General features: G+C 45.0%; 1 protein-coding gene across 3 annotated transcripts in view; it reads left to right on the top strand.

Annotated features, from left to right (window-relative positions):
• The window catches only part of STXBP1 (syntaxin binding protein 1), a 67,482-nt gene that overhangs the window by 29,633 nt on the left and 20,161 nt on the right, over positions 1 to 17,688 (top strand). For all 3 annotated transcript variants that reach the window (XR_015136302.1, XM_086325030.1, XM_086325029.1), the window contains exons 2-11: positions 1,357 to 1,406; positions 3,364 to 3,445; positions 6,359 to 6,435; positions 7,389 to 7,467; positions 8,669 to 8,772; positions 10,732 to 10,880; positions 12,650 to 12,734; positions 13,517 to 13,647; positions 15,158 to 15,265; positions 16,537 to 16,597. Coding sequence is in view for 2 of the 3 variants with exons in the window: in XM_086325030.1 (XP_086181156.1) it covers positions 1,357 to 1,406; positions 3,364 to 3,445; positions 6,359 to 6,435; positions 7,389 to 7,467; positions 8,669 to 8,772; positions 10,732 to 10,880; positions 12,650 to 12,734; positions 13,517 to 13,647; positions 15,158 to 15,265; positions 16,537 to 16,597 (926 nt within the window). In the remaining variant the exon portion in view is untranslated. The remainder of the gene's footprint in view (positions 1 to 1,356; positions 1,407 to 3,363; positions 3,446 to 6,358; positions 6,436 to 7,388; positions 7,468 to 8,668; positions 8,773 to 10,731; positions 10,881 to 12,649; positions 12,735 to 13,516; positions 13,648 to 15,157; positions 15,266 to 16,536; positions 16,598 to 17,688) is intronic.

Genomic DNA, 17,688 nt, shown 5'->3' with positions numbered 1-17,688 from the left:
AAAGCATAATATGAGATTATATATACAGCATGTTATCAGCTGTGTAAAAGTTCATGGGAAAAGAGAGTAGGAAACTGTCAGTTATGCATTTCAGGTTGGCAAGATTACAAATAATTTTTCTTTTTGATTTTTTTATAGCATGCAAGGAATAACTGGAAAAAAAGGAAAACTGGTGTTTTCCTCTTTATACTTTTCTGTGTTTTCCAAGTTTACTGCAATAATTATGTGGGTTTTTATAATCAAGTAAAAAGCTCTGAAAATTTTTAGAATACTTTTATGACATATCAGATAACTGGAGGTAGAAGCAGAGTTAGGGGACTATCATGCTTTGGAGAATGAGCTAAATGTTTGAAGCACAGTTGCTAATGACAGTTCTTAGCCTCTGACTCCTTCTAGGCCTGTGAGTGATCTGGGTTTGAAAAGAGTAGCAAAGCGCTGTTTCCTGTGAATCTTCCATGGCCAGGTAGACTTGGGTGTGGTATGGCATTACAGAAACTGTGGCTTACAAAAATGTTGTTTCGGGATTTGAGAGCATCCCAAAGATGTGCTTAGAACTGGAAGGATATCACAACTGCTCTTCACACCTGTTTTTGGAGCTTAGGCAGGTAGCTTATGTGGCCTGGGCATTGTCACAGAATTTTACTCATTCATCTTAAAGCGTGATTCTGAAACACTAGACCCTTCAGGAATTTGAGGTCAAAACTACCTTCATAATAATGCTAAAATGTTATCTGCCTCTTTGCTCTTATTCTGTTGCAAACACACAGTGGAGTTTCCCAAATGCTATATATTTCATAAATTGCAGAAGCAGCTAGGAGAACCCAGCTGTCTTCTATGAAAACAGACATTGAGAAGTGTTGCAAAAATGTACCACAATGCCAGTATCCTCAGTAAATTGTTTTATTATGGAAAATATATATAGCATTTTAATGGCATGCAACTATGTTGCCATAGAATGGGTTTGTTATTGTAATTGAATTAATACATGTTTTAAAATTTCTCAGTTTAACTTCTGATACAGCAAATGTCAATAGATATTTATGCATATACACAAACACTCTGTGGGGTCCTCAATTTTTAAGAATGTAAAGGGGTCCTGAGACCAGAAAATCTGAGAACCAGTGAATCGAGGACACAGGAAGAGAACTGTCTTTATGGTGGATTGATTATGGCCCAGTAGACAGATTGGTTGAATTGCATGACCCAGGAGAACAAGGTCTATGGAGGGAAGATGACCTTGTCTCATAGGCAGGGGTTGGAAGTCCTTGAAATTACATTAAATTTTTTCTCCTCCTTCCTTCCCTCCCTCCCTCCTGTCTTCCCTCCCTGCTTCCTTCCTTTTTTTCTCCTTTTTAGAGATCATGCATGATGTGATAAAGAAGGTGAAAAAGAAGGGAGAATGGAAGGTAAGTGGAAGAGCACAATGAATGACCTTGAAGGTGAGTTCATGGGGAAGAATACGAATGGGGTGGCATTGGGGAGAGGCATGCAGGGGAGAAATGAGGACCTTTGCTGCATCCAGAGAATACAAAAAAGCTTCTGAACTTTCAAAAGGTAATCTGCTGTGCCTTCTATGTATATGATCCTGGTTAGGAAATCTCTGGATCAGGAAGCTTATCTTTAAGACCACCTGGTGGGGCATTCTAGCAGTGGAACCCTTTAATTCAAACAGGATCTTACCTGGAACCCATTGATTAAAGCAGAGGGTGGAATTATTCTACTTGCTATGGGAGACAGGAGGGGACCCTTCTTGCCCCTCCGGTGGCCCTAAAGCCTCTCCTGGAGCCCATGCAACGGTCTGAAAAGCCCTCATCTGGCCTATTCCTGTCTGTCTGTAGCTACACAAGACAAACCAAGTCAGCTTGTTTGTTCATTTAACATTGAGAGCAATGCTGGAAACTGTTGTGTACCTGAAACAAATATTTAAGTCAATCTAACTGATTATGACCTCAGTCCTGGGAGTGGATGATACAAGTCAGAATCGTGCTGTCCTCCATCCAGGAAGTCAGAGTTTGAAGGTCCCTCTGATCATCTGGGACTAGGCATTGGAGTGACCAGGAGGGCACACTCGAACTTCTGCGTGTGTTGTCGAAGGGCTAACCATTCTTGCCCCCGAGTTTTTCTGCAGTCTGGAGCCTCAAGTTCATTGGGCCTTGGAACAGCTTGGCACCAGGAAGCTTTTAAAGTCTTACCCTAACCTCATAAACATAACCTCATAAACATGAGATCATGTTTTAGCTAGAGCGTCCATCTTCACACCCAGGATGGGAGGTCAGTAGGTGGGAACTCTTTCTGCCTGCCTTTCTCTCTCACCCTTCCCGTCAGTAACAGACGTGTGGATATGAAAATTTTAAACTAATCTTGGGGAAGCTGCCTCATGAAATGAAACCTGATTGGTCCTCGTGCTACAGCAAAATGCTTTGGGGCCCACATTTTTCTAGCTCCTGTTGCCTGGCTTTATATCTTTGAAGGAGAAGAGAAAATAACCTTATTTTAGCTTCCTCTCTCCACTGTGGGTCAGATGGAGATGGGAAAGGGTTGCTGAAGAGCTGCAGGTATAATGCTTTTCAACCAGGATGGCATGTTCCTATCCTTCTTTTCTAGACTGAGGTAGAGTTTACTCCTGGACAGCACATGTGCCAGTCCATCCCGATGATGTCTGCAACAGAGACCTCGCCTTCTATCCATCAGGGTGGCACAAGTGTTCATTCTCCCCTAAAGAGAAAGTTTATGCACTGAAAAAGTCTGGATTGCTCTGAGTGTGGATGCCGCGTATGAAAGTTTTTTCTTTTTCTTTTGCATTTTTATGAGTAATTATTTTCTTTGTCATCAAAAAACTTTAATTTTTTTAAGTTTGAAAAATCAAGTCATGTTAGTGAGAGCAGACTCTTCTAGAAGCTTAGGTTTGGTAGGGAAATAAAGGTTAGCGTGTATCTTGGCAAACTTCTGGCCCCTAGGAAACCTCGATTACTCAGAATTCTGTTTCTGGGCTCTACCTGAAGTCTGATGTGGTCCGCTGTGGGGAGGCAAGCGTCACAGCAGGTGCCCTCCAGGTTATGAACTGTTCCCTTTGCATCTAGGTGTGAACTGTTCCCTTTGCTTCCAGTGTGAACTATTCCCTTTGCTTCTAGGTGTGAACCGTTCCCTTTGCTTCCGGGTGTGAACTGTTCCCTTTGCTTCCAGTGTGAACTGTTTCCTTTGCTTCTAGGTGTGAACTGTTCCCTTTGCTTCCGGGTGTGAACTATTCCCTTTGCTTCTAGGTGTGAACCATTCCCTTTGCTTCCGGGTGTGAACTGTTCCCTTTGCTTCCAGTGTGAACTGTTTCCTTTGCTTCTAGGTGTGAACTGTTCCCTTTGCTTCCAGGTGCTGGTGGTGGACCAGCTGAGCATGAGGATGCTCTCCTCCTGCTGTAAGATGACGGACATCATGACCGAGGGGATAACAAGTGAGTGTTGTAGGGTGTTCTCCTCCCTGTTCGTTATTGTCTTGCTTGACTTTAGACCCCAGGCTTTCTTGTTCATCACCAAATCCCTAGGTTCCAATCCAGTGTTAGGTGCCCGTTAGGTATCTGTGAAAGGATGCCAAAAGGAAGGCTCAGTTAAGAAAAAAGGCAGGCCAGCCAACGGGAAAAAAGTGGCACCTAGCAAAGGATGAAATCCAAATGGCCAGTAAATACATGAAAACTTGCCCACCTTCGTTAGTGGTCAGGGGAATGCAGTTAAAATCAGAGTGAGATACTGCTCTGTATTCAGATTGGAGTGTTTACACTACGATAATGCCAAGTGATAGGATATAGGAGAAAGGGAACTCTGATATGATGAGTTGGTACAGCTACTTTCAAAAACCTGGGAGGTATCTAGGAGAGTTGAGGCATGCAGGTCCTGTAAGCCAGCATGTCTGCGGTTAAATGTGTGTTCTAGACAACTCAGGCATGTGTGCCCAGGAGGCTCACAGGTCATTGCTCATAGTAGCCCCAAAGTGGGCACAACCAAAAGGTCCATGAGGAGTAGAATGGTACAGTAAATCGTGGGACAGTCACACAAGAGAATGTTACATAGCGAAGAAAAGGAATGAGTATTACCTACTCGCTCATTCCAAAATGGGAATGAATCTGATAAACAGTGTTGAGCAAAAGAAACATGATATGAAAGAGTCCTTAACAATGTGCTTTAATTTACGTAATATCCTAAAACAGGCAGAGCTAAGCCATACTGCTTTGAAATGTAGGGATAAGTGAGTCTTAACTGTAAGAGAAGTGATCGCCATTCGTGTCACCATGGTGGTTCTATTTGAGGGGAAAGGAGAGGTGTGGATGATGAGGGAAGGGGGAAAAGGGGGGGCACTTCTGCAGCGCTGATGTGTTCTGCTTCCTGATGGGGTGGTGCTTGTGCAATTATGTGTATATTTATGTTTAATCCACCCTTTGGAGTGTGTGTTAGAATTTCACAATAATAGGCTTTTGAAATAAGATAAATCCCCTGCTCAAGGTCCCTGGGCAGCACCATACCTGAGACTAGGATGCAGCCCTCCTGGCTTCCGTCCCAAGCTCTTTTTCACATTTGTGAGCAGCTCAGGTCTTACCTGGGGGCTCCTTTCAGGAGAGATCATGTATTTTAATCTATGAAACAGCACTGATAGAAAAGCAATCTATTTTGAGGTATTATTTCAAACAAGGAAGTTAACCTTTGTTTTCCTCCTAAAAAACGTTGAGTGAAACATATCTCTTACAATGCAGCTCCGGTCGATAGATACCTATCTATCTATCTATCTATATATATATATAAAACAATATGTGGGCTACCACCACACCTGGGATGTGACTCCTTTATTTTTAAAAACACATTTCTACAAAAAAAAAAAATTAAAAAAGAAAAGAAAACAAAAAAATAAAGACACATTTCCAAATCTAGTTTATCTGTCACCAAAAGCCATAGTCCTGTAAATGGGAGTATGGAATTTTTGGTGTGACTTTTTGTCATTCAGTGGTCCAAGACCTGGCTTGCCCCTGTTTTGAGCTTGCAAAGTTATTTTCTTCATTGAACTTCTAAAACTTTTTTTTTCTTTATCAAAGCAAAAAATGCAAATATAGGAAAAAAGCCAAATGTAGCTTATGAGCTTCTAGAAAGGAAGAAAGCACCGCCCTGCTCTCCCTCCTCCTCCCCTATCCCCCAGGGTGCCTCACCCCAGAGGCAGCCCCTCTGCTTTTTCTTCTGGTTATCTTTTGGTATTTCTAAGTAAATGCTTATACGATCATCTTTGGATTCATCATGTTAGACATTATCCTGTAGTAGATGAGGGTTCACCTCTCCCCTCCTACACACATACTCTTCCCTATCACAGAAGTTTTGTTTTTTTTTAAATGTCCTTACTTGGCAAAATTTAAAATTTTGCAAGCCTGTGTTGACCACCCCCCTAAAATATTTGGGGGGAGGTATTACTGGCATATGAAATTCAAAAATCTATGAGCCTTGTTATACAGCAGAAACAAACACACACTGTAAAGTAATTTTCCTCCAATTAAAAAACAAATTAAAAGAAAATCTATAACCCCTGATAACACATATGGTTGAGAAATTTTGGTATTTAATTTGAATATTATCCAGGGTGAAAAGTCTTTGTAAGTGTTACAGGGATACTTTTAAAGGGATACTTTTATTTGCTGACATCACCTTCATAGGAAGAAGAGCACCATTAGATTTCCTGCTGGCTCTGGACCAGAGGACAGTGTAGCATAGAGGATGCGTCCTGAGCTTTATCAGGTGACTAGTGAGATGATCCCTTTCCCAGAAGGTTGTCTTTCCCCTCGCTGACATTCTGTAAAAGAAACCAGCAAATCAGACACCCATGGTTTGCTTCAAGCAGAATTTGCTGTTTAGTTTTTGAACTATTGACAGAAATAGTCTTAATCCAGAGAGTATGTTTGGAATGTCTTCATCTGATAGAGGAAAATGATAAAACGATCCAATTGTTGAAAAACAAACCCAACATGGAAATTCTAAAGGAACTGGGATTATCTAGGACAGATGAGGGAAAAAAAACCTGAAGGAAGAGGCAAAAGTCTGTTCTTGACAGAATGAGATAGCAGTTTCCATTTTCAATCAGAACAGATCGAGGAATTTCCTTGAACTGAAATGGGAAGTGGGAGGGGTTTCATGTGATGAGGTTTTGGGTTTTCTACCACCTTGAGCGTGGTGAGACACAGAAATGTGGTCACTCTGAGGAAGGGGCGTTGAGTCTCCTCCCTACTCTGTTGATTTTTGTCGTGCCAGCCGGAAGGTGGCCTCTCTCTGTGGCTTCTAGTTTCATGATCACCAGTGCTGTTCTCTTATTCATCGCGGGCTGCTGTTTTGTTGTCTAGTTGTGGAAGACATCAACAAGCGCAGAGAGCCGCTCCCCAGCCTGGAGGCTGTGTATCTCATCACTCCCTCTGAGAAGGTAAACCCTCCCAGGAGAGCTGAGGTCAAACACGTGCTGGCTTGGTGTCTGTGTGGCACCGTGTCTGACATTTCTGGGTTAAGCAGGCATTTAACACACTGCTCTGTTTAATCGTGCAATCCACAAGCAGGGAAGGAGGGGGCTGGTGAATAATGAAGAGTGCATTAAGCTTGCTGTAGAAAGCCAGGCCGGGCCAACGTCATTTACTCCTTTCTAGGTAGGAGATCACGTTATCTAGTGATCCACCTCCAGAACTTGGGTATTTTACACTTTCAGATTTCTTTTCTCCTTTCTTTCTGTCTTTTTTGGGGGGTGCTGCACCGTCATGGTTTGCAGGACTTTAGTTCCCTAATCTGGGCCCCCTGTGGTTGAAGCACTGAGTCCTAACCACTGGACCGCCAGGAAATTCCCAGATTTATTTTATCAATATCCAGTAGAGTTTAGATTTACTTGTCTTACCATTTTGGGTGGTTGGTTCAAATCAGCATCTAAACAATGCCCACCTCCTTGCTCTTGGTTGCTAGCTGTCTTAGCTGATCTATGTAAATTCCCCCCAGTTTTCATTTCATTAAAAAAAAGAAAAAACTGGCTTATGTGTGAGTTTCTGCAGATGCAACTAAATTGCCAGGACTCCATCGCAATGAGTCTCCTAGCAGATTTCTGAGCACTTTGCTCTTTTGTGGGTCTCTTCTTAGGAACCCAAGTTATGGTGGCTGCAGAGAACGGCTGCTGTCATTCTGGAATGAGCTAGAGAGGCTTTTGTTAGTGTAAACTCTGAGATAATCCTCACGTCCTCAGAACTCAGTTACGGCTGAACATGAGTTGAATTATAATCAGAAATCCCTTGCTGTCTTGTGCATGCAGCACGAAACCAGCGTGGGTTTGACTCTGTTCAGATGTGGGTCCCATTTGCTCCTAGAATCGGAGTCAGTTCCCTTTTTCCCTCTCCACAGTCCGTCCACTCTCTCATCAGTGACTTTAAGGACCCGCCAACCGCCAAGTACCGGGCTGCACATGTCTTCTTCACTGACTGTGAGTATGGCTGTCACCTGCCACCCGGCCTTTTAGGCTAGCATTCCTGCACAGCCAGACTGACCCCAAACCAAGTCAGGCCGATAGCAAAGAAATGAATTGTTCCCACATTTGTCCTGATCTTTCATTTTCTCTTCAAAAGACAAATTGTGTAAGAGAGAAAAACAAACGCCTACAAATACAAAACCTACTAGGTCATGCAGTCCTTCCTGATTAAAAAAAAAAGCCCCTCTTCTAAGGGCTAGCGTGTTTAATGCCAAGAAGAATTTCCCAGTGCCAGCCTTGGTGCTCACAGGATAGCCTTCCAGACATCGCTATAAACTGCATTGCATTTCCACCTACTTTTCAACTGTTGATACAAAGACAGTCTGACCTGGTGGTGTTTGTATTAGGTAGAATTTATCATTGTCCTAGGATCCATTTTCTTGCTTTTTGAAGGTTTTGTGCATGGTACCTAGCGCAGGAGCATCTTGGTCAGTCTTTGTTAACGACAAAGAGAGATGAATAGGGCTGGACAGCTTGAGTGCGTGAAAATAACAGTTCACCCCATGTTCTCTCTGGTGAAAACCCCACAAAACTCACCGTTGAGAAAATGGGAAAAGGGTCTTGCAGAGAACAGTTTTATACGCTCTGAAGATGGGTGGCAAAGGAAGCAGGTAGATGGCATTAGTAATAATAAACCAGTAACACGTTTCTAGGGACCTGAAGCTGTTTGTTTGGCCCAGGAGAGTCATGAGAAACTGTGGTTCCCCCACCAAGTGGGTCTCCTGTGCAGCTGAGTTCCTTAGAAGGCCTGCGGAAGTGTCTGCATCACATTGCCCAATGATTTCATCTTTCTTTTTTGATTTTTCCTAAGTATCTCACGTGTGGGGTGTTCGTTTATGTTATAGACCTTTTCCTGATCCCCTCTAGACCTCTCCTGGTTCTTTTTCTTCCTCTCCTTAATATCGGAAAGTGGGTTTTTAAATCAGCTCTCAATATCTCAGTCTTTATTGCCAGTTGTTTCTTTGTTCTACATGGAGGGCCTCCTAGGTGGTTTTGTATTCCTTTTATACCCTAGAGGCTGTAGGTTGTAGGATGGGATGGACTTCCTATTTGCCTTTTAAAAATCCTAATAATAAAGAATTCACCAGACGTGTGCAAATGTTGAAACGAACCAGCAAGCGGACAGGAAACCCTACCGTCTTTGTCATCCTGGCAGCTTGTCCAGATGCCCTGTTTAACGAGCTGGTAAAATCTCGAGCAGCCAAAGTCATCAAGACTCTGACGGAAATCAACATTGCATTTCTCCCATATGAATCCCAGGTGAGCCTGCGAGGAGACGGGCAGAGAATGCCTGCATCCTGGTTATTCTCTCAGGAACTCCAGCCAAGTCAGAGAGGGTGGGGCAGGGGTGCAGTAAAGAGAGTTGGGGAAGGAATTACTCAATGATGTCTTATGAGTGGATGTGTATGTAATGGAAACAGTCGTCCTTAGAGGGTCTGCCCACGATGCTTCACTCTTACTCTCCAGTTATTTCGGACTTTTTGCAGCCATAATGTCCTTCTTGGTGTTCATTTCATCCTCGCTCAGTGTTCACGCCTATTGGCTGACTCCTTGAATAAGTAAAAAGCAGCCAGTCCAGAAGGAGCTGGGAGGAGAGGAGGGGAAGGGATCAGACAACACCCATCTGCTGCAAAGGAGGCTGTTTTTATGTAGAGATAACCTCAGTTGTCACGTGTTGAGGAACAGATGGTAGCCTTCGTCACGAGCCGCTGTTAACGCTTCACGTGCTGAAACTGCTCCCCTTGGGGAAAAAAAAAGTCGTTAAACCAGTAAAAGTGAAGCTGATTGTGAGAGAATGTACAAAATTTATGCCATAGTATTTCAAGATTTATTAAAATGCCTCCTCCTCGTCAAAAAGCAAAAAATAGCACAACTTCTGTGCATTTTGTAGAGGTAAGAGATGGTTGTGGCATATCAGGGCTTTATGGATCAGCTTCTAATAATAGATGCCAGAGAGTGACGAATTCTTAGATAAGAAGACATGGAAAAAAATAAAGTGTGAATATTTTCAAAAGACAGTCTCCTTCCCTTCTCACTTGGCCTAAAGCCTATTCTCAGCCAAGGGCAGGAATTTTTTTTTCCTCTCAGTGAGCCCTGTCACCACCTGGATTGAACAAAATACAACTTGAGCATATTTAACCATATTGTATTTCATCTGTTTTTGTCTTTTTATGTTTGGTTTATTGTATGTCACATGTGCACATATTTTTTTGTTTAGTTGCTAAATTGTGCCCAACTCTTAATGACCCCGTGGACTAGTCCACCAGGCTCCTCTGTCCGTGAGATTTCCCAGACAAGAATACTGGAGTGGGTAGCCATGAAAAGTGATAATTTTTTTTTTTTTTAACCTCGGGTTTTCAAGATGAGGGTAGTTCACATCAAGAGATTCTTCTGAGAGAATACTGATGGCTGGTAGCCTGCTGGTTTAAGAGGAAATTTTAAACCTCCAAAACCTTCCAAAAAGGATAAAAGAGAAAAATACTAAGAACTACTTTGAGGATAGGAAATTATTAAATCCACACAAAGCTCCTTTGTTTGCCACAGTCACAGCACAATTTCTAGCTTGTCTCTCTTTTATTTAAACTTACAATGGATGGCCGGTGTGGTCTGACAAGACCCCTCCCCTGCTCTCTCTCGGGCTCCTCATCAGTCATCAGACACAGGCATGCCTGCCTCAGGGCCTTGGCTTGACCAGCCCCTCCTCAGGGAGCCCCCTGGGAAGAAACTGCACCTCCTTCAAGCCCTCACTCAAATGTCCCCTCCTCAAGGAGGCCTCCTGTCCTCCCTGTCCAGCCGTCGGGCGTTCTTTCTCTGCTTCTTCTGTTCTCATACACTTAACCATTTCCCACATACCATAAGATTTACTTTTCATTTTGTTCACTGTTTACTCATCTGCCTTCTCCTGCAAGACTGCATGCTCCTGAGGACAGTAATGGTTTGGCCACCAGCAGTTCCCAGTACACAAGGCCTGGCACCCAGCAGATGCCCAGCTGTATTTGTAGAATAAATGAACACTTGTTCTGTAGCCTCACTACAAGGCTTGGAGGGAACACCATTCTGGAAATATATATATATATATGTTTTTATATATATACATATATATATGTTGTTGTTGTTCAGTCGCTGCGTCATATCCAGCTCTTTGCGACCCCATGAACTGCAGCACGCCAGGCTCCTCTGTCGTTGTGTATATACATATATATATTTCCCCTTTTTCAGGTGTATTCCTTGGACTCTGCTGACTCTTTCCAAAGCTTCTACAGTCCCCACAAGGCTCAGATGAAGAATCCTATCCTGGAGCGCCTGGCGGAGCAGATCGCAACTCTGTGCGCCACCCTGAAGGAGTACCCAGCCGTGCGGTACCGGGGGTAAGGCTGCACCCCAGGCTGCCTTCGGTGACCCCCCCCAAGTGAGGAACTTCCTCTGGCCTTCCCATTTTCTGGCAGTTGTCTCCAGAGGGTCAAGATCTGAGCATCTCACATTGACTATTTTCCAATGTTTTTGTTATTTTCTAAATTTTTAATGTGAACTATACTAATACATGCAGAAAAGGGCATGGAATACATATATTCAGTTATATAACCAAGCACAAACCCCCATGTAACTGTAAGCCAGATTTCCTTCAGTTTTTTATCTCTTTCTAACCTTAAAAAGGGTCTTCCCTGGTGACTCAGATGGTAAAGAATCTGCCTTAAAACAAATACACTCAAAAAAAAAAAAAAAAAACAAATACACTCTTTGAAAAAGACATTTCAGGGTAAGATAAAATACAAGGAGAATAATTCTCCAAAGGACACAGTCCTCAGATTTGATCGAGTCATTCACTCGTCATTTACCTGCTGTGTGCTAAGTGCTAGGTTGGGGGGCTTAACCTGAAGACACAGCCTCTGCCCTTGGAAGCCCCTGACCCAGGCGGGCAGGTAGGATGTGTACTGGCATAATGTACATCCGAGCTGTGCACACCTGCAGCGTAGGCCTGCGGGACCAGTGCCTTGGGGCAGTGCAGGCCACGGGCCTGGGCATCCAGAGAGGAGCAAGCCTGGCTTCAGAGCAGAGGCGGCATCTGAGCCAAGGACAGGTCGGGATTTCAGTAGACCGATGAGGAGCTGGGGGCATTTTGTGTGGACAGTTGGGATGAGTGGAAGCATGACCCTGGAAAAGAAAGGGGAAGTTTGAGAAGGGCTGGCAGTCTCACCCTGCATACGTGCAGGCAGCAGGGCACGGGAAAACCATTTCTGGAGGCCTCGGGTGCCAGGTTTGGGGTCATGCCCTTCAGTGGTTGTCATTGGGCAGCCTCTGAGGGAGTGAACACAGAGGCGTGGGAGTGCAGGGGTCACAGTCATGCAAGGAGAAGCAACCAGAAGGCGGGATGCTGCCAGAGCAGTGGAGGGCCTGATCGGGAAGTGCCAAGGCGCCTCATCACCTCTTGTCCCTGGGGATGGGCACCCGTAGGACAACCCTCCCCCCACTAGGGTCCTCACCGACAGACGCCTGGCAGAAGTTAAAAAACGAGGGCTGGGAGCTCACTTGTTGGGAGGATGGGACTGGGGGTGGAGCTGCTTCTGCACTAAGAGCGGCCAGGTGGCGGGCAGCAGCCACATGACGAACATCACCCAGAGGAACTTAGGAGGTGCTGGAGGCTCAGCCAAGAGGGAAGGTCCAGAGGTTCTCAACTTGCATCTTATAGCTTTGCCAGTGGAAATGTCACTTCCAACAAAACAAAACAGGGTCCAAGGGAATTTGAACTAAGGGAAGTGAAGATCGAGTAGGTCAGGCTGAGATAGCCTGACGGTGGGGAAAGGACACGTGGCTGTGTCCACACTCTGCTGAAGTGTGGCTGTTTTAACTGGAGCTGCTTGGGAAGACCCCCCTCTGTTTCCACTTGGATGGTTTTGTTTTTGTTTTTTTTTTAAGAAACTAGAAAATCATTTACATTCCAGGCACTGAGCTAAGTATTTTGTTTTTTCCTTTTTAACCGTACATGTAATCTGAGTTATATTTTCTTGTAAAAGAATAATACAGATGAAGCTCATCTCTCCCTTGACCCTCCCGCACTGTCCTGCCTTCCTCCCTGAGGGCAGACAGTGCCATCCGTTGGGACAGGGTGGCTCACCCTCCGTCCCTCCTCCCTTGTCAGGGAATACAAGGACAACGCTTTGCTGGCTCAGCTAATCCAGGACAAGCTCGACGCCTACAAAGCCGATGACCCGACGATGGGGGAGGTAAGTCTGACCTGGCCCGTGTGGTTCTCTTGCCGAGGGACCACAGTGTCCATGGGGCAGCCTGGGCACAGCTGGCTTCCTTTGCTCACTGGGTGTGCATGAGCGCCCCTGTTTGTGCATACTGAGCTCCAGTGAAGCAAACGCCCAAGCCAGGTACAGGCAGGTGGTACAGGTTCTGTTCAGTGGAGCCGAGCGACTAGCTTATTTCTGTTCACTAGGACTTCTCCGGTGTTAGCACTGAAAGCCCTGTGTCATGGGAATCCCCTCAATGAAACAGAGTTGAAACCAGAAGAATGATGTTGTACATCTCTGGACCTTACTCAGATTTCACTAGTTTTTACGTGTGCTTGTGTGTGTGTGTGTGTGTGTGTGCAGTTCTGTGCAATTTTATCACATGCATCTCAGAACTAGCCCATCACTATCGTGACTTACACACTGATAGCCCCAGGTTCTGGGAACCCGCTCTGTCCCAGGCTGGCTGGGTTGGGTGATGGGTCCCCCTTTTGATAGCGGAACCCAGGTGGTGCTCTGCTTCGTAAACTCACTTTGCACCCTGCATTTTGGATCTGTGTCAAAGGACCCTATTCCCGTGAAACAGACACACTGGATTCTCACATGGCGTGTGCTGGCCTCCTTGTCCAGCAGTAGATGGACTGAGTGCTTTCTGGGTCAGAGTTCACATCCTGCCGCCACGTTTCCCGGGAGGGCTAGCTGTGCTAGTCAGAGAAGCGGGAGTTGTATGGGGCGGTTCATGAAACCCTCCCCGGTGTCCTTCCTTCCAGGGCCCGGACAAGGCACGCTCCCAGCTCCTGATCCTGGACCGTGGTTTCGACCCCAGCTCCCCCGTCCTGCATGAGCTGACTTTTCAGGCTATGAGTTACGACCTGCTGCCTATTGAAAATGACGTATACAAGTAAGTACACGTGACTGCAACTTTGCAAATGAACCAGACACACCTCTAATTTAAGGACACAGATGTCGTTAATCCTAGGAAAAGCAGGTACATTCATACAGTCTTTTTTTTTAATTTGGTTTTGGCTGCATTGGGTCTTAGTTGTGGCCGGCAGGCTTTCACTAGTTGTGGTGAATGGGCTTTCAGGCCTGGTTGCCCTGGGGCGTGTGAAATGTTAGTACCCTGACCAGAGATCTGACCCACATCTCCTGCACTGGAAGGCAGACCCTTAACCACTAGACCACCAGGGAAGTCCCCATACAGTCTCACTAATAAGCCTGCATGCTTTTTTTCGAGTCCCAAAGTGCAACTGCACCATCAGCTAGAAACCTCTGCCTGTTTTGGGGAACAAGAACTTGAAATGTTTAGTTCATAGCTCATGTCACTTCACTTCACAGCCGGTTTGGATGTGTTAATATTGTTGACTTGTGTAAGAGCGTACCTTACTCAGAGTTAAAACTTCTTAACTACAGACCATGAAATATGATGATAAAATATACCAGTAGGAGTTTCTTACCAAATTTTTTAAAATTAATTTATTAATTTATTTATTTTTGGCCACACCATGTGGCATGTGGGATCTTAGTTCCCCAACCAATAATTGAACCCACATCCCTGGCTTCGGAAGCACAGCGTCTTAACCATTGTACTGCCAGGGAAGTCCCGTATTACTGAGTTTTATTTGCACTTTACTTCATTGTAAACAGTTTTCTTGGTAGCAGTCATCAGAAACTCAGTCTCTAAAAACATAGTTTTCTTTTTATGGGAACAGACTACATTGTTCTCGTGTCATTGATTTTATAACCTCAACCATAAAGATAGTGGTTTCAAAATGAAGATTCTAAAGATATGACTGAATCTCAGCTTTCCCCCTTTGGTATCTGTAATTCTCGATTTCCCTTAGATGTTCACGGTTGTACTTGTGACAGTTTGCTGAGGGCCTGTTGCAGGCAGCTGCCAAAGGCTATTTCAGTCCCACACATTAAGGATGGTGTCCCAGGCCATCCCAGGAACAAGTGTGATCCCCGCCTTTCCTTTCCAAGTGCCTCCAAAACCACCTATAACCTGACTGCACACCTGAGCCAGGTGGCTCCAGTGGAGCACTTACCAACTGACCCTGAGGGTTTTAAAACAGAACTTCAAGTCAGTTGACTTTGATCAGACCTTTAGGTCTCTTCCTGCCCTAGAAATTGGTAGCCTTGGGAATTCCCTGGTGGTCCAGTGGTTAGGAGTCCATGCCTCTGATGAGGGCCTGGGTTCAACCCTGGTCAGGGAACTAAGATCCCACAAGATGTGTGATGTGGCAAAAAAAAAAAAAAAGGAAACCACCAGCCTCATTAGATGCCACAGACCTGACGCAGACAGCGGCACCTCAGATGATCGGAGGGCTTGCTGTGCAGTCGTTCGTGTGAGCGTCGGTCTGTTATAAACCAGGGGATTGGGTGAACTGTGTGGGACGTCTCCTGTCCAGGTACGAGACGAGCGGCATCGGGGAGGCGCGGGTGAAGGAGGTGCTCCTGGACGAGGACGACGACCTCTGGATAGCGCTGCGCCACAAGCACATCGCGGAGGTGTCCCAGTAAGAGCCTGCCCTGCGCCTGCCCCGGGCCCCAGGGCTCACCCCACCGACACGGCGGGGCGCGGGTGCTGGGCGCCAGTGTGCGTTCTCTGGGCTTCTTGGGCAGAGCTCACCAGTGCAGGCAGGAGTCCCTTGCTTCTGCTAAGTCACCTACCTTCTAACCAGTGATGATGAATCCCTTCTGATATCTGAGCTCAGGCTATACCAATCTCATGAATTTAGAAAACCCTTTCCGTGTTAGGGTTACTTTTAAGGTTTTTAGAAAGCATTTATAGAAAGCGTTTTCTCATTTCAAGATGCTTTATAAACACTAAACACTTGAAGCCAGTTTGTTCCATTGAAAGATCTACTACATACAATTTAGGGTTTTTGTTTTTAAATATATAGCTGGTATGTCTCCTTCCTCCTTGTTGTCATACCTAAACTTATTCTCAGCAAGAGTCAATGCATATACTAATCTCTATACAGAAGGGAGTACCTTGCTCTGAAAATGTTTCAAAATGTTTCTAACTCTGGAAAGTTTCTATTAGGCTGTTAAACTGTAGATAACAAGTTTGCTTTTGCAGAAGGACACATTCTGCTACACTGAGTTGATAATATCCACAGGAAGTTCACAAGGAACAGTGAGAAAATACTAATAGCCTGGGATAGTTGCTTAGAAAAGTATTCTCCAAACCTTGGAGGATCATTCAACTTTAGAAAAACGTTACTTCACATTTGCAGTTATCTTATTTTATTTATACATTCAATATATGCTTTATTGTACTAATGTGTATATTTGATAGCATATACAAAAACATAAATTTGAAAAGGATGAAGTAGAATTATATACATAGATGTCCTAACATTTTCTTTTCTGTTCACAAATTGTCTTGTACACCCAACTCTGGAGACCCCTGGTTTAGAGTATTAAGAAAATGGCATATCTCTCTCGCCTCTTAGAAAATCACTTGAAATCTATACCTAAGGGCAGGAAAAGTCACTGCATAGTCCTAAAGGAAGGATGTTGTGTGACTCTTTATAGGCAGTGGTCCCCAACCATTTTGGCATCAGAGACCAGTTTCATGGAAAACAGTTTTTCCACGGATGCAGAGTCAGGAGATGGTTTGGGGATGATTCAAGTGCGTTACATTTACTGTGCACTTTATCTCTATTGTTACTACATCAGCTCCAGCTCAGATCATCAGGCATTAGATCCCGGAGGCTGGGGACCCCGATACAGAGGCACTTGGTGCCACATTGAAGCTTAGCTGCCTCCTTCTCTCTTCCAGGGAAGTCACCCGTTCTCTGAAGGATTTTTCTTCCAGCAAGAGAATGAATACTGGTGAGAAGGTAAACCCATATCCATACCCCAGTGCCCTTTGGGTTCATCCCTGCTTTCTCTCTAGGGGTGAGGAGGACACCTCAGTATAGGACTGGTGAACTGGGGGCTCAGAGGGGTTCCTGGTCCTCTCTTCATCTCTTACTATTTGGTCTTCTTTTTGTATTCAAGATTGAGACCTGGAACCCACATCTTCTAATATTTATAAAGAGCTTCTTTTTGTTACTCTGAGGATTAACATTTACTGCTCTGGATCACAATACACATTAAGCCAGAAGAACTTGCTAAAACCTTTTTTAGCTTGTGGTAGCAACAGAATTCATAGCCCAATTCACCTGGGCCTCTCCTTCTCCCTGCTGGTTATCAGAGGTGTTTATTCCTCTTGGAAACGCCGCTCTAATTGTGCTGCTCCCTGGCCTAGGATCATTTAGTGATTTCCCGATCCCAGTAGAATCAAGCCCCACCGTGGACACGCCTTAACAGCACCCAGGTCATCGGGCCCCACGGACTCTCATCTCTGCCGCCCTCCTCCTTGCCACCCACCATGGCTGAAGCCATGCCTGAGCTCCTTCCCCAGCCTTGCCTTATGCGGTCCCTGTCCTTTGGCTCAGGCATTGTCTTCCCTGACAATGGGAGGTGCCCCTGCTCTGTGCACCCTCACTTGTGAGCCCCTCCAGAAGTGCTAACCCACTCCGTTATAATGACTCCTCTGCTGTGTGTGAGCTCCATGAGAGCAAAAATTCTTTTCTGTTTGTTTTTGTCCTTGTATCTCTAGGACCTAAAAGTGCCTGGTGTGTAGTAGTCATTCAATAATTTTTTACTGAGTACATGAATGGGATTAGGTCAGTCACCCAGTTGGAAAGTCAGCAGACCCCTTCCACCTGCCAGGGTGAGATTCCAGCCTTCTCTCACCTTTTCACTGCTTCCTACCTGTCTGCACAACTCCGGCCTTTCTGCAGAGATGAAATGGGAATTGATGCCATGACTGCTTGAGCCGAGTATGCAGAAAAGCAGTGTAGAGATGAAAAATTGCTCTCTCCTGGCAAGAACTGTGCCCTCAGTTACTTTATGGTCCAATAAATAAAACATAATTGCTAGACTT

This window comes from Bos grunniens, chromosome 11 (genome assembly GCF_055505025.1).
Source record: "Bos grunniens cultivar Pamir isolate PY7600 chromosome 11, Bosgru_T2T1.0, whole genome shotgun sequence".
Lineage (NCBI taxonomy): Eukaryota > Metazoa > Chordata > Mammalia > Artiodactyla > Bovidae > Bos > Bos grunniens.
Note: the sequence above shows the minus strand (reverse complement) of the source record. Positions and strands in the feature narration are given on the sequence as shown.